The 15,317-nt window shown below is 40.4% G+C and overlaps 1 protein-coding gene across 6 annotated transcripts in view; it reads left to right on the top strand.

Annotated features, from left to right (window-relative positions):
- The first annotated feature begins 2,959 nt into the window (after positions 1-2,959).
- The window catches only part of pdlim5b (PDZ and LIM domain 5b), a 79,736-nt gene continuing 67,378 nt past the window's right edge, over positions 2,960-15,317 (top strand). For all 6 annotated transcript variants that reach the window (XM_084047756.1, XM_084047755.1, XM_084047754.1 and 3 more), the window contains exons 1-2: positions 2,960-3,076; positions 11,046-11,151. In XM_084047756.1, coding sequence (XP_083903882.1) covers positions 2,964-3,076; positions 11,046-11,151 — 219 coding nt within the window. In that variant the 5' untranslated portion in view covers positions 2,960-2,963. The remainder of the gene's footprint in view (positions 3,077-11,045; positions 11,152-15,317) is intronic.

Raw genomic sequence — 15,317 nt, 5'->3', positions numbered from 1 at the left:
GCTTGCTGTTTGCTGCTGTCTACTGCTTTAAAACTTGCTGCTCACCCTCCACCACCCGAGCTACCACCTGTCGTTTTGGATCTACTTTTATGTAGTTTGGGATTCAGAGTCCCTATTGATAAGATACAAGTCTTCGCCAAACCAAAATAAATATATTGCTCATTTTATATTCAATAAAAATATTTTATCCATTCATGAGTTGTCCTGACTGAACTATTTTTGTAGAAGTGTTAAATAGGCCTATATACTGACAACAATCATAGCGTGTTTGTTCAGTAACAGTGGCCTCCCCATCTCTCCAGTGCTTTAGTAAATATAAAATATATACCAATTTTTTCCAATCAGGAGAGATAACTCATACAGGAACAGGATATAGGATAAACAAGTGAAATTGGAAGTGATGGGGGAACACTATCAATTGGAACACTATCAAATTGAAGCTGATAAAATACCTTTGTGTAGTTCTCTCTCTTGTGTAGAAAATAATTATTTTTTGTGTACTAAAGAGCTGGAGAGATGGGGAGTCCCGTTACTGAACAAACACTAGGCCTATAGCAATGACTACTATCAGAATATAGAGCTTTGATTTCTATAACAATAACATTCACCTAAACCCCATTTCATTCTGCAACTGTGAAAACAGATGAGAGGAAATTCTCACTGAATAAAAATATAGACACAGCTTTACCAAATGTAACCTTATTTCAAGCCTCCATCGCATGACAATAAATGATTTTCAAGCTACCAATAAACTATAAATAAAACCCATATAGCCATATTATGGAGTACAAATTAGGCTTTATTCCAGTGCATAATATGGTCTCCCCCAATCCACCTGACATCTTAGAATTTAATTTGCACTTGCTTCAAATTCAGGATAATCTATTAGTTGACCACTAGAGGGCAGGCTGACACTGCCTTCATGTGCTTCACAGCCTGTTATGCACTGAGGGGTTGACCACTACTTCACTGAAGTTGTTAACTTGTTTGTACAAATCTGCTATGGTGATGGTAAAGCAAAGGCGTACTGTAGTGTACAGCATATCAGTCAGTGATCACTAAAATGTATGGACACCTGTATGAACACGTGACCTATTCGTTGTCTGAGAGATTTGATGTACTTTAAGATGAATAGTGTTTCACAATAGTCTACTGTATGCTTCTGGTTGTCATTTGGATTGTTGTTTTCAGTGTGATTTTTGTTCACACCCTGTACATTTTCAGACAAGTCAGGTCTTTGAACGTGTGCGTTCAAACATTTATATTGACATGTGTGTGTGATCTGTGCTGGAGGCATCCATGGAAAGATTGCTTACACAATAAATATAGGCCTGCAGTGGTTTATTGTAGGCATTTTATTTCATAATTAAAAAGATAAGCTTGTAATCCATTTCACTAGCAGTAATCTTAAATAGTGGGTGGTGTCACTAATGTCAGTTTTCTAAATCTATAATCTCCGATTATAGGATTATATTACTCTCAAATAATCGAATGATGAGTAAATTGCTTTTGGCTGCCTTGGATGTGTGACTGAAAATTAATCAGTATAGGCCTACTGATTTGTTAAAGATTTTGTGATTATTGTAAAATGTTCCCTCAATGAGCAGTATTGTAGTGGGTCTATAAAGTTTCATTGGGCAACTACTCACAGTTACATTTACTTGAGTATTTGTATTTTTGGATACCTACTGTAATTACTTTCACTCCATTAGCCTATATTTCAAATATTACTTGTTACTCCACTACATTTATAGATACGGAAAAAGTAGGCCAAGGCTACATGAATAAACCTGGTGGAAAATATCTGATATGCAAGCTCAAACATGTGAGCTAGATCTGCTATGTTACTTTTGATATTTTTCGTTTGGTTTTGTTGTTTAATAATGCATTATAATATTAAACTACTTTGTAGATAATTTCCTTTTCAATACTTAGGCTAAGTACTAGTATTTTTAAAAGCAAATACTCCAGTGACCTAACTTAACACTCTCAAGCAAGCTATGCCTACAAATTTGACCAGGGCAACCTTCACAGTGTTGAGTAATATTTGACAAGGCCTATTATGACTCACTCAAGTGGGGGTTGAGGCGTTAAGCCTCACATTTTCAGTGGTGGACAAAGTAGCTTTGTCACTGAAAATGTTCCCTCAAGCCAGAGCGGTAGTACTTAGTGTGTCTATAACGTTTAATTGGGCAACTACTCACCTGTAGGCTACTATCCGGCCATAAAGCAATTGTCGCTCAGTGAAGCGCACCACTGCACTGGCCGCCCGGTCCGGCCAGGCTGAGTCTGCTACACCAATGGTTCCCACACAGTGGGTCGGGACCCATTTGTGGGTCGTCGTAGGTCGTTTTTTCATATCCTACATTTTGGTTTTATTAAAATAAAATACCCCCCCCCCCCATATTTCATACATTTGAAAACAAATGTTGAAGAAGTAGTGAAAATAGCCGATCTACAAGCTCATGTGCCACTCGCCATGCACAACCTTGTGAGCTTAATTGTAGATCTGCTATTTTCACTAGTTTGGGTCCCGGCGAGACATTTAATTTCTCTTTTTGGTCTCGAGCTAAAACATTTGGGAACCAATGTGCTACACTATTGGTTCTCAAAATGGGGTCCGGGGACCCCCAGGGGTCCGTCTGTGGGGGGTACCAGGGGGTTCCCAGCAAAATGGTTAATACAGCCTCACAATAATTTCTAACCACTTATCCATATTTTACACGTTGGCTATTAAAAAATAGCGGATGTATAAGCTCACAGCGCCTACATCTGCTATTTTTGAGCATTTTTTCAAAAAATCTTGAAAATGTTTTGATTATCTTTTTTTTTTTATAACACAAATCTTCTCTTCTGGGGGTCCCTGGCACACCTTGTGGGGGTCCTCGACATGAGAAAGTTTGAGAAGCACTGTGCTACACAAGCCCTCCTCCAGGCTGTCAGATCAGAGGGGGGAGGGTTCTATGCGGAAGTCCCAGTTCCGTTCAGTTCAGTTCACTACCCAGCTCTGCGGTACGACGGTCGCACAGACACACGCTTCTCTATCTCAACACCAGACCCGGCTGTACATAGCAAGGTGAGTCAGATGTATATGGAATGGATAGTTAACCGTTAGACATCAATTTGGACTTTGGAGTCACTTTCACTTCTCTCTGTGACTGTTAGAAAGTTTCACAGTTCAATTAAATTAAACAAGAGTGTGAGATAATATGCGTTTTATGAGTTTAATGCCAACAATTGTGGTGCTTCTCAAAACACAAGTTATAGATACACTAAAACAGTTCGGAAAATATTGTGAAAATACCAGACATGTGTTTTTGTCACACCCACTACAAACGCGCCTATAAAGGGGTGAGAAACCCAGGTAGCCTACTGTATCTTTTCTAGGGGGAAGCTGTCATATGGCCATGGGCAACTTGTTAATGACTGTAGGCCTAACTTGAACAAAACAAAAAAGTTGCAGTTGCATCATGCAAAAGTGTCTCACTTATAATATAATTTATTTCCAAAAGTTTCTTTGTATTCTGCATTTGCCTTTCTGAAAATGAAAAGAAATCTTTTTCAATAGGCCTACATACTGTGTAAGTTGGTTTATAACTGAATTTACAAAAGAAAAAAACCCTGAAGAGACAGAGTAACTATTATGACTAAACACATAACGATTTGCTCAAATTCTGTATTCATGACAAAGACATTTCCCCAAAGCTTGGGCCAGGCACTGGCATGAGGCAATATTGCCATACTGGGATATTTAAATGGAAATATGTTCTCAAGGGAGACTGGCTTTTGTCAAAGTAGTTCATGTATATTTAAAATGTGATCAATCTTAAATGAAATGTAATAAAGGCATTTTAAGCAAGACTTTATCACTAGAAAACACAGATCTCATGAGATCATCAACGAAGGAAACGTTATAGCATTATGTACAAAAAGTGTCAACTGACACCAGACAAGTCTCATCCACTACTAACTACAGCTGACATACTACTGTTGCACCACTGACCAAAGTTCATCTTTTCAACTGAGCAAGTTCAGATCACACAGTGTGGGAACTTACTAAAAGGTGTGTCTAATCATGTCTAGTACAGTACGCATGAGATCATTAGCCTGGAAAACAAGCAGGGACATGAGATGGGGTTAATCTTGTTCTCTCCATTATGAACGATTGAACGAAGTAATGTGGGCATAGATGGAAGTCAAGTATAGCTCCCAACTAAAGATTGCATGAAATTGTATTCACTTTTACTTTCTTTCTTTTTCTTTTCTTTTCTTTTTTTACTTTTACTCAGATACACTCACATTAATGCCACGTTGATGTCTTAGCTAAAACTGGGGGGGAAAGGAATCTGTGTTGTCCAACTGTGGTGGTTTTTAACGAAGCAGTTTTATGCTTTTATTGTTCATAGGTTAAAAAGTGGATAATGGCTTGCTTTTCAAGAGGAAAAAGTTTGTGCCCCAAAGCCATTGAAAATCAGATGGAAAGAAAAAAAATAACTTGAATTGAAATAGAGCCATGTCAAAGTCAGATAAACTTGGTGACTTGAACTCTGACTCACAGCTTCCTTATGAGGTTAGGAATTCAATAGTCTTTAAATGATCCTGTAAGCTATGGTTCAGCCAGCTATAGTGTCAAAGAATCAGTGTTGCTACTGCACTGTGATTTCTATGAGGATTTGCAGAGCTTTGTTTGTTATAATTTGACTTGGTAGGATTAGCCGTTGTACTGCATGATTCCTTTTGTTATTGTTGAAAGAGTAGTCTTGTAATCCATATCACCTCACTAATCCATTACAATGTTACACTGTTGACAGATTGAATACACAATGGTTTGTGTTCAACTTCTTTCAGCCATAGTCAGCTGTCTGTTTATGTAGACCTTGTAATTTTCACTGAAACTAAATAACACCTCAACTCTTGGTCACCTTATACGGCGACAGGGCTATCTGTCTCACTCAGAGTTTAGAGAGTTCAAATGTGTGTGTGTGTGTGTGTGTGTGTGTGTGTGTGTGTGTGTGTGTGTGTGTGTGTGTGTGTGTGTGTGTGTGTGTGTGTGTGTGTGTGTGTGTGTGTGTGTGTGTGTGTGTGTGTGTGTGTGAGTTGGAGTCATGGGCTGTATGCTGCATATGGTGCCACACCCTGTCATCACCCGTTAGCCTAATTTATATTCCGTCGTATGACAGCATCACTCGCCAAAATAACGTGATTTTCAATGGTCATCACGTGGTCGTACGACAACATATAAATTTGCCTTTATCCCTTTAAACATGATTTTGTAACTCCTTTACATGCTTGTCCTGGCCTCTTTAAAAGAGTGCTTACTCCAGGTGTGATGTACTGTAAATGAGACAGCCATTGGGCATGCATACTGTAGATTTTGACAGGCTGTAGCAGGTGTCATTGGAGCCCCGGGGGTATGGTCATGCTACAGTTTTGCAACAGCAACATGACTTACAGCCCACAAATGGCGCGGCTCTTCAATGACAAGGCACAATTACTCATGGAATACTCACCAGAGGAGACACGTTTTTACTGTTTTACTGCCCACCACAAAAGCAATGAAATGGCGAGAACTTTAGCTGATCTGGAGGCTATGGTGAAACATCATCCATGACATGTTAACTCACTGTTTTTTTGGCCGGACCGCAACTGTGGGGCCAGCCCTTATGCGAATGTCTCTGATTGACTGAGGCACTGACTGATGAAGTTACACCACTGGTTGGCCGGTTGGCCTAACAACGAACTAGACGATCGCAGAGCAATCATCCCTCCAGGCTATGGGATGTAGTCTATCCTAAAAATCAGCATTTTCATTTGATGCTAGTGCTACTTGCGTGGCCATGGTTAAGTACACATTTCCGACCATTCGTTCCAGCCAGCCTGGATGATCTATTAAACTTGCACAACCAAACCTGTATTGGATAACACAAAACCCTGATTATCACTGACTGATGAAGTTACAGTGTTGCCACTTTCCATATCCATCATTTCTATTATTTCAAAATGTAACTCTTTGTCCCTTTAATTCTAATTTCTCCAAGAAGCATTGATAATGATGGACTTGCTCAACAGCAGTCCCACATTTGTCACGTTTTGTTGAGTTGCTAAACAAAACCGTCTGCTCTTCACTGTGCAATGTGATGTGTGATGCTTAGAGGTCTCAGACATCATTTTTTGGTGTCAACGCCAACATTGCCTGTCAAGGCAGGCAAAGGTCATGTGTTCACACATGATGTGCCGTGTAATTTTCCTCACAAAGGCACTTACATTTTAGACAGACTGACACAGGCACGCACGCACCATTCTACTGTGCTCTGTAGTCTGTAGACATGCTTTGTTACATGTATATTCAGGCATGATCATAATAACCTGTCTAGACTTTTGACTGCTTAATTTCTGTCTCCTGCCCTGAGTTACAACTACAAGTGACTTGCCTGTTCTATTTTGCTGATATTTTTTAATAGAAAATGAATGCATACTTTTAGGGCAGTGTTGAAACCATATGAAACGCAACAATCCATGAAATTTGGTATTCTATGCCTCAGTTAGACCTGTCACCTGTCCATGTCATGCATGCACACAGGGTGTGATCATGGATAAGGTATTTGTGCTGTCATCCGAGTTGTAATGCTATGTCTGCCAACGAGGTGTGTGAACAACATGGGAATTCCAGGTACTCTTTGGTTGCCAATGAACAACCTTTTTGGCAGTGGGTTGGTACTGGGTACCAATTGTATCCATTCAGGAGAGAGAACTCACACAGGATACAGGATAAACAAGGGGATTGGAAGAGATAACACAAAGAAATGAGCAGACAAAATTGAAACTGGAACACTATAACATTGAAGCTGATGAATGGGTACTCTCTCCTGATTGGATGAAATAGGCAACACACCTGAAAATATATTTTCTGTTTATTAAAGAGACGGGGAGACCCCTGTTACTGAACAAACACTCTATATCAATTACTATCACAATATAGAGCTTTGTAAGGTTTTGTTTTAACCGAAAAATATCACTTACTGTACTGCACCTTTAAGGCTGTCGAAACTGTAGTAGAACCAAGTTAAATGAAAACTCTTAAGTATTAAAAACAACCCGCTCAGAATGGTGGTGGAATTCTACCATTTCCTTTTTGTTCAAAATATTTTCCTTGCCTTTTCCTCCCAGAGGGTGCTCTGTTGTCCTGTCCTAGTTGTATGCAGTGTCCTTTTATGTATGAAGCTACATGGTTTTATCATTTTAGTCATGAGCTCATATATCAGCCTTGAAACAAGAATAATTTGGCCACAGACAGGATATGATAAATAAGCACAGGAGAAATACGGAATGTGTAGTAAAAGTCACAATTATAGTGCTAGGCATGAACAGCAGGAAGTATTTGAATAATAAACACACAATTCTATCATTTGCAGGGAAATATATCAACTCAAGCTTAGTTTGTCTTAGTCTGGATCCCAGTGTGAGAGCGGTTTGTTTTATTACATGGGTATGGAGTTCAGTGATGAGAATCTGACAGGACAAACTCTAAAGTGCAGCTCTAGTTCACAGAGTATAATACAGCTGATTTGAGAGTCTGTTTCACAGAAACAGAGAAAAACTACCAGTATATTCATGTCTGCAATACAACCTTATTTCTTTTTAACAACCACTGTTGTTTATAGCTAAACTGTTCTCCTCCCAAAGCAGTAAATCTATTTAAAATGTTATGGGGATTGGATACCACTCCAGGCTAGCCCAGACCCAGCATACTGCTCTATTGTCTAAACCATGACCCCATGACCTCTACCTCGAAAGCTGTGCATGCAGCCTCAAGGGTCTAAAGCCTGATATATAATTTGTTGTAGAGGGTGTCCTGTACTGAAAATGGTCGATCTACAAGCTCACAAGCTTGTAGATCTGCTATTTTCGTCATACAAAGAAGTATAAATCAGGCTTAACGGCTTGCACTAGCATTTTATGAGAGGATATGCTGAAGATCTTGTCCTCCTGACTTCCAGCGTAGCCACATTCGCCTTTGACCTGCCCCATGTATCTAAAGGTACTAAAACTCTGCATGCCTGACTGGAGCATTATTGAACAAAATACTCTAACATGAAGTTAGATCGAGGAAGAGAGCCTCAGAAAGTCCAGAGATTTTGAGAGTAAAATGTAAGATGTATTTTGAGATGGCATTATATGATGATAATTGATAAATTAATTTAATCGCTTTTGAGAAGGGGCAGGGAGTACGTTCTGGCCCCCGGGGGAGGTGAAATTGCTTTTACAGCTTCAGACAGGTGGTGGCTGCTCAGATGGCTGCTCAGATGGCACCAAGGGGGAGGTGTATAGGGCTTAAGTGTCTTGCTCAGGTACATTTCGACTTGTAGACTGAGCGAGCTGGAGGTCGAACAGGGCTACCTTTGCGATTCCCAGATGGCTTCTCTACCCTCTCAGCTACGGCCTCTCTGGTACTGATAAAGTATATAGGCCGGCTGTAATGGTAGACCAGCAGTTGTTCACATCATTCTATCTACAGCTCCTTAGGTTTCTGCTTTGGTTGTGCTGAGCACAGTGCACTGTGTGTATCTGAGGACAGTCGCCTTTACCCAGTGGTAAAGCATAACTCAGATCGTCATATGTAGGTCACGATTATGACTTTCTATTTTACTTGAAGATTAATTGTCATACAATTAATTGCGATTAACGATTTAATTGTGTGGCTTTTAGGCCTTGTAAGCCAAAGTTGCACGGGGCAGATGTGACAAAACGTAAATACACAAATAAATGGCTGACAATGACCGACACCAATAATATATATATTTTTTTATTATGGCCAAAAGAAAATTATTATACTCAAAAGTTGTTACAAAATAGCGGAAATAGCCGATCTACAAGCTCACAACGCGTGGCGTTGTGAGCTTGTAGATCTGCTATTTCCACTATTTTTGAAAATGTTTTAAGATGTATGAACCGTTCTCAACATGGAAACGATAATGATGATTAATACAAAAATAATTGTGATTATCTCAAATAATTGCGACTTGGCGATTGTGTAATAGTTGTGACAGGTAGTCATATGACTGTGTTGCTCCCCGACCATAACTGATTTTCAGCTGAAAAAAGTGACACATTGCGTCGCGTAACGTTTTACCGCGTCGGGGCTATGTATGGACTCCCTAACAGACTTGGCTCCATGCCAGACTTCTCTTGGCTGCACATGCTACTGTGTGTGACCTGATGAGCCGTGGTGTAGCTATAGGCTATGTACATTGCGATCTCTCATGGCCTCTCGCTCTCTCCGTCTCTTTTTTCTCTCTCCCTCCTATTAAGCCTGGTTCATACTTTGTTGTGTGCCAGTGTGTGTCGCACACTGAAAATAGCCGATCTACTCTAGCTCCCAACTCCCAACTGGAACAATCTACCCACTAACATAAGAGAGTGTCCATCCTTTACATCTTTTAAGGTCCAATTAAAAGGATGGATCATATCATCATGGACAATCAAACATGTGAAAATTTGTAGGGTTCAATGTAGGTTATTTTCTTTTTTTCTTTTTAGTTTCTCTGTTATTTTTCTTTAAAAAAAAAACGTTTTTTCTCTTCTGTTTGTACCCTTTTAGTAATGTTTATATGTGCTCTTTTTGTAATGTTGCTTGTTTTCTGTATGGGGTGTGGACTACGGATGAAAATTAGCTTTCTTGCTAAATCCGGCATATTTACATTGCATTGTATATGTGTACGAAGGAGTATTATAATTATTCTCTACTTATGGCAGTATAAATAGTTGTGGCTGTTGCTTTACACTCCCTCAGTCCTCACTCATCAGCATCAAGTACTGTAGGGGCAATAATGTTAGTTTGTAGAACTACTAGAAGACATTTCACAGGTAAACATTCTTTTTTTTACAGAACATTATGAAATAATAATAATAATAATAATTTTAACTATTCATGCATTGTCAAAAAGCAGATTGAAACTTTTTTGCAAGTTTAGGTTATATCTGTAGTGTTGTTGTTTTGTTTTTTCTGATAGATACATTGAAGACAGACACCTGTCTTACCTGGAAATATGCTTTTCTTTAATTCTGCATAAGGTTAAGTCTCTTAATGATTAGTAGCATGTTTAAATGCTCATCTGCATTGGCTGGAACATCAGATGCTAGATTAGATATTATTATTGGACTAATAACTAGTTATTATTATTCTTTAAAGATCAGAGACAAAGATTTATTATACAAATAAGTTTTATTATTGTTGTTCTAAATAGCTATGAAACAGCCCAATCCTTCAGTGACCAATTGACAAATTATTATAACACACAATTTCTAGATGCTATGAGATTATTATTTGTTAGATAGAGCTTTGGAATGTCTACTGTAGTACTGTCTTTTTTCCACTTCACCCGGTGGTGTGAGGATAACCATCTACACCTCAACGTCAGCAAGACAAAAGGGGATAATAATCTCACCTCACCTCATAAGCACCCCATTATCTTCAATAACCAAACAGCTGAAATAGTTGACAGCTTTAAATTCCTCGGAATGACACTAGACAATAGTCTGGCACACCGATGACATCCAAAAAAGGAGCCACCAAAGACTATCAGTCATCCACAAGCTTAAAGCACTATGTTTGCCCCCATCTCCTACTGTTGTACCAGCGCATTATTCAGCCCATCCTACTGTACTGTTCCACCTGCTTTTTAAACATGCTATCAATTACTAACTGGGCCAAACTCGCATGCACAGCCAACACTGCTGCCAGGATAATTTGTCTCCCCACACCCAACCTTACAGTTCTAAACAATGGACGTATTGCAATCTCAATAGAACAATCATCACACACCCACTCAATCACCACCTTAGCCTAAAGCCCCGCTCCGGGCGCTGGAATAGAACATTGAGGAGCAAGCAAAAGGGCTCGCTTTGGGAAAAGCTTGATACCTGCAGTCATTGATTGATTAATTGATTGAATACTTTATTAACACGTTTGTTAACAGTGCAGGCAGTAAAGGTCATGCTAAAAGGATAACACGAAAAGCCCCGGGGGCGTGTTTTTGTGTCTACAGGTTCATCATGAGCAACAGCTACAGTGTTTCTCTAGTGGGGCCAGCTCCATGGGGCTTCAGACTACAGGGAGGGAAGGACTTCTGTGTTCCCCTCACCATCTCACGGGTAAGTCTCTCTCTCTCTCTCGCTTGCACGCATACACGTGCACATGCACGCACACACACACATGCACGGATAAACACAAAAACGTTCTCTTCACTCTTTGACTCTCTCACCTCTGAGGAATGCCAGGCATTCTCACAATGCCATCTGTGTGGTTAGTGATGAAAGCGCGTGTGCCATCCATCCATCTGATTGACACTCCGTGCTGGTTTCAGCCGCCACCCACCACCACACGCCACCTGCCACACGCTGCTATGGACCCCCTCTCGGTCAGTCTTCCCCAGTCTTTGCCTTGTTTTCCTCCATGACCGTGACTCCGCTGTCATGTTAATAATGTTACATAACTGAATTGTGACCCGCCACTTCAACCTATTCCACAGACCTCCATGGACATGGAGCATTCATTCAGCCAACAGCTGTTAATAGCGGCTGTTATTTTGGTCCTGTGGAGGAGATAGTGCTAAGTGCTCTGGCTGTCTCCCATCACGTTCTGGGCTTTAGAGTTTGGGCACAGTGGGTTGATGTCTGCTGTCAGGTCCGGTTGGGCTATCTGTTTGCAGCTGAAGTCTCAGGAATTCTCCCACAATCACCCTTCTCCCTAGAAGCCCTCGCTCTGAGGTTGTTTTGGCAATATCTGGTTTGGCAATATCTGTCTTGAGACCTGGGGTCTCATAAATCCAGGCTAGGATCTGGAATTGGCTGGCCAGGCTCTGGCCCGGCTGGGAGGGAGACATCTGGCAGGCCCACTGTTTGAAAAATGGATCTTCTGCTGATATTGGTCCGGCTTCCTCCATATGGTTACACTGTTTATGTTCATGGATTAAAGAGGGGAATCTCGACCAGACACTTATTACTGCACCAATGATAAGGAATTGAAATGAGTGGGTGTGGATGGCAGGTTATTTGACATTCACAGTCAGATTTGTTGTCCATTGTCCATAGAGTTAAAAATGTCCATTGACATATACATAATCTCAATCTGATGGGAACAAAATGTCCAACTTTATGGTCAAGAAACCATTTAAATCTGAATCTAAATAAGCTGCATCCATACACACCCATTTATTCTTAATCTTTGGACAGCAATATCAATAATATCGTTTTCAATTAACATTTCGTTTGTTGTCCATTTTGAAAATTAAAATAAAGAGTTGGGAGATATAGAATGTGTACATAAAACAATACAGAAAAAACTATAATCATAAAGAATCAATGTAGTTTACACGAGCAAGACATACTTTCATTCCATTCTTGCCTCTACAAAATCCAGTCCCAGAGACTGAATAAATGTATATTTCTGGAGCTGGAGAGAAAAAGTCAACCTTTCCATAACATAACAAATATCATTTGCTATCTATCCATTCCTGTATGGGAGCCTCGGGAAGCAACCAACGCCTTGTAAAGACTTTCCTGCAGGCAGATATTAAGATGCCAAACAAACATTCATCAGGTCTCCTTGCCTGGAATTCTACATGTCCTAAAAATGATTTGGAAAATTCCATAGTATATTAAATATACTATTTATTACTATAGGAAACTCTGCCAGAAAGGCCTTATCACTGGGCACTCCCACACACACTCCGTTCCATCTGGAGTATTATTGGTCTTTGATATGGGATTTTGTTGTCTGACTGCTCGCTGGCTAATGGCACCGAAACCACACAGCTCATCCTCAGCCAGTGTGGTCTGTTTACTCTGATTATGTCTGTTGACTATAGGCCAGTATTCAGGTTCTACCACTTCCTTTCATGAAAGTGAAATCCGAATGTTTTGCTTAGGGGAAGTTTCTCTGTTTTTCCCTCAGTGGTAGGGGTAGAGCTATATAACAACAATGTGGTCTATGAAGATGAGAAGTGTATTTTGTCAGATGGAAACACAATCTACTGAGTTTGGTCATAGTTTTGCATGTGAATGAACCAGTAAGTTTCATCAAACTATTTGTTGATATCAAACATTCTGGGGTTTAACGTTTAATTTAGTGTGCAAAGCCCTGGCACTGATCTTGGGGAAGTAAAGCCGTATTTAATGATAAAACTGAGGCAGGGAACATAGTTACAACAATTACGGGATGGGCGTGATGTCCACATGTCCAGGACATGTGTCCCTCCAACAATACTATTAATGGCTTCCCTTTATGGCTTTTGAACTTTTGGGCATTCATTATTTTTCACATTATAATTATTAAAATATGCAAAGCAATCTGCAGTGAATGATGCAATTGTTGATTTTCAATGGATAATTTTGTTCCTTCAATCTTCACTGTCACTGAACGTAGAGAGAGACCATTAGGATATAGAGGAGAGAGAATATGTTTAAGAGAGATCTATATGGTGTTAGTATCTCTAGTGTGTGGAATATTCTCGATTCCTGTGGTTTTAGCAAAGCCCTTACAAAGAGGTTTAGATGCCGTAATCACAGGGTGGCGGTGGTGGTGGCCCACCCAGAAGAATACGACAACAGACCACTGTATCAGTATCACTTAGCGTCTGTGTATGTCTTTGTTGCTAACCATGTCTTCCTGACCACATGGGTCGCTCTGTGCAGAGTGAGAGACAGACAGACAGACAGACAAAGAGAGAGAGTGACAGACAGACAGACTGACAGACGGGGTCCCTGGAACAACATATTTTGATGGGGGTCGGCGGCCTATCATTTTGGGGTGACCTTGACATGAAAAAGTTTTGTTCTAGAAGCAAAGATTTGAGTTGGGGGGGGGGGGGGGGTGACTTCACTTGCCCGACCAAACTTACTTTAGGCCCAGGTCCATTATTATATGGGTTACGGGTAAGGGGAAACTACTGAGATTTTCTGCACATTCATTTCTGGATGGACTCTACCTGCACATTGCTCTGTTGTATATATTATGTATACTGTACTGGTCATGCGTTTTGCCCAGCTGTCCAACAGGCTTTGCAGTACAGTAGGTGACGCCGATGTACTAGTGTAGTCTGAAAGGTTCTGCCCTTTCAATAGTATTCACTGTAAAGTCCAGTTAAACCCTCACCAAGAGTTATACTACCAGGCCCTGGATTTAACATGTGGTTCTGTTTATGCCACACCAGACAGGAGCATGCCAGGGTTAACATATCGTACAGAATGTCCGCACTGTGGCATGCTAAGTGTTGGTTGCTGTGGATATTTGAAGTGGTTGAGTGCACATGTAGAGTATCACCGTGTCCATGCGAAGTTAAGTGGCAGTGTGCTGCCATAGTGGGTTCCACTACGGCAGCCGGCGGGGTGATGCCGGCATTGTAACCGCTAGCAGGCTTTCAAGAAGATAAGGGGTTCTTCCTATTTGAGGGAGCTATTTATACCGCAAAGAACTCCACCTACCGACAGACAGAGGATGACTCTCAGAGCGCTCCTTCAGCAGCGCAGAGGAAGTGAGATGGATAAAAGAGGGATGGGAGTTGGGAGGTAAAGAGAAAGGGATTTAGGGCAGTGGTTCTCTAACTTTTTCATGTAAAAAAATATATAGGTTTTTGTCCGCAGACCGCCATCCGAAAATATTTTGTAGAGACCCCATAATAGAAGTTTTTGTGAAATTTTCAATTATTATTCCAAATTGAAAAAACAAAATTCTAGAAAAAACAAATACATGAAAATATCAGATCTACAAGCTCACAATGCATCGCTGTGCGCATGTTTTTGAATAGCCTAAGTATAACATAGGGTTAAAGTGGTTTAACTGATTTTGCTATATTGACTAATTTTGCTGGGGACCCCCTGGAACCACCTCAAAGACTCCTGGGGGTCCCACTTTGAGAACCACTGATTTAGAGAAAAGTGAGGAAGAGTGGGAATAATCCAAAATCTTCTAACAGTACAAGAGTAGTGACTAGTGAGAGTGTTGGGAGGTTGACTTTGAGATGAATGCAGGATGAACAAACTAAAGTTTGAATGAGTTCAGGGAATATTCAGACACTCTGCGGAGAAATGTTCCAGGATTTCGATAACCCTACTGTATTTGCAAGAAACCACACGTTGTGCTTCATCTAGCATGGAATCTTTAACACTCCAGCAGAGTTAGCTCTAATATTGACAAGGAAATATCCCATCCATTTCATTTATCAGGCAATATTGAACGCCTGTCGTTAGCGGAAAGCAACACGACACAAATTGTCTTTGATTCAGCTGTCTGGCAGTGCAGTGCATCGTTTTATGCTTTG

This window comes from Gymnoscopelus microlampas, assembly GCF_963454915.1.
Source record: "Gymnoscopelus microlampas genome assembly, chromosome: 21".
Taxonomy (NCBI): domain Eukaryota; kingdom Metazoa; phylum Chordata; class Actinopteri; order Myctophiformes; family Myctophidae; genus Gymnoscopelus; species Gymnoscopelus microlampas.
This window is presented reverse-complemented; position numbering and strand designations above follow the sequence as displayed.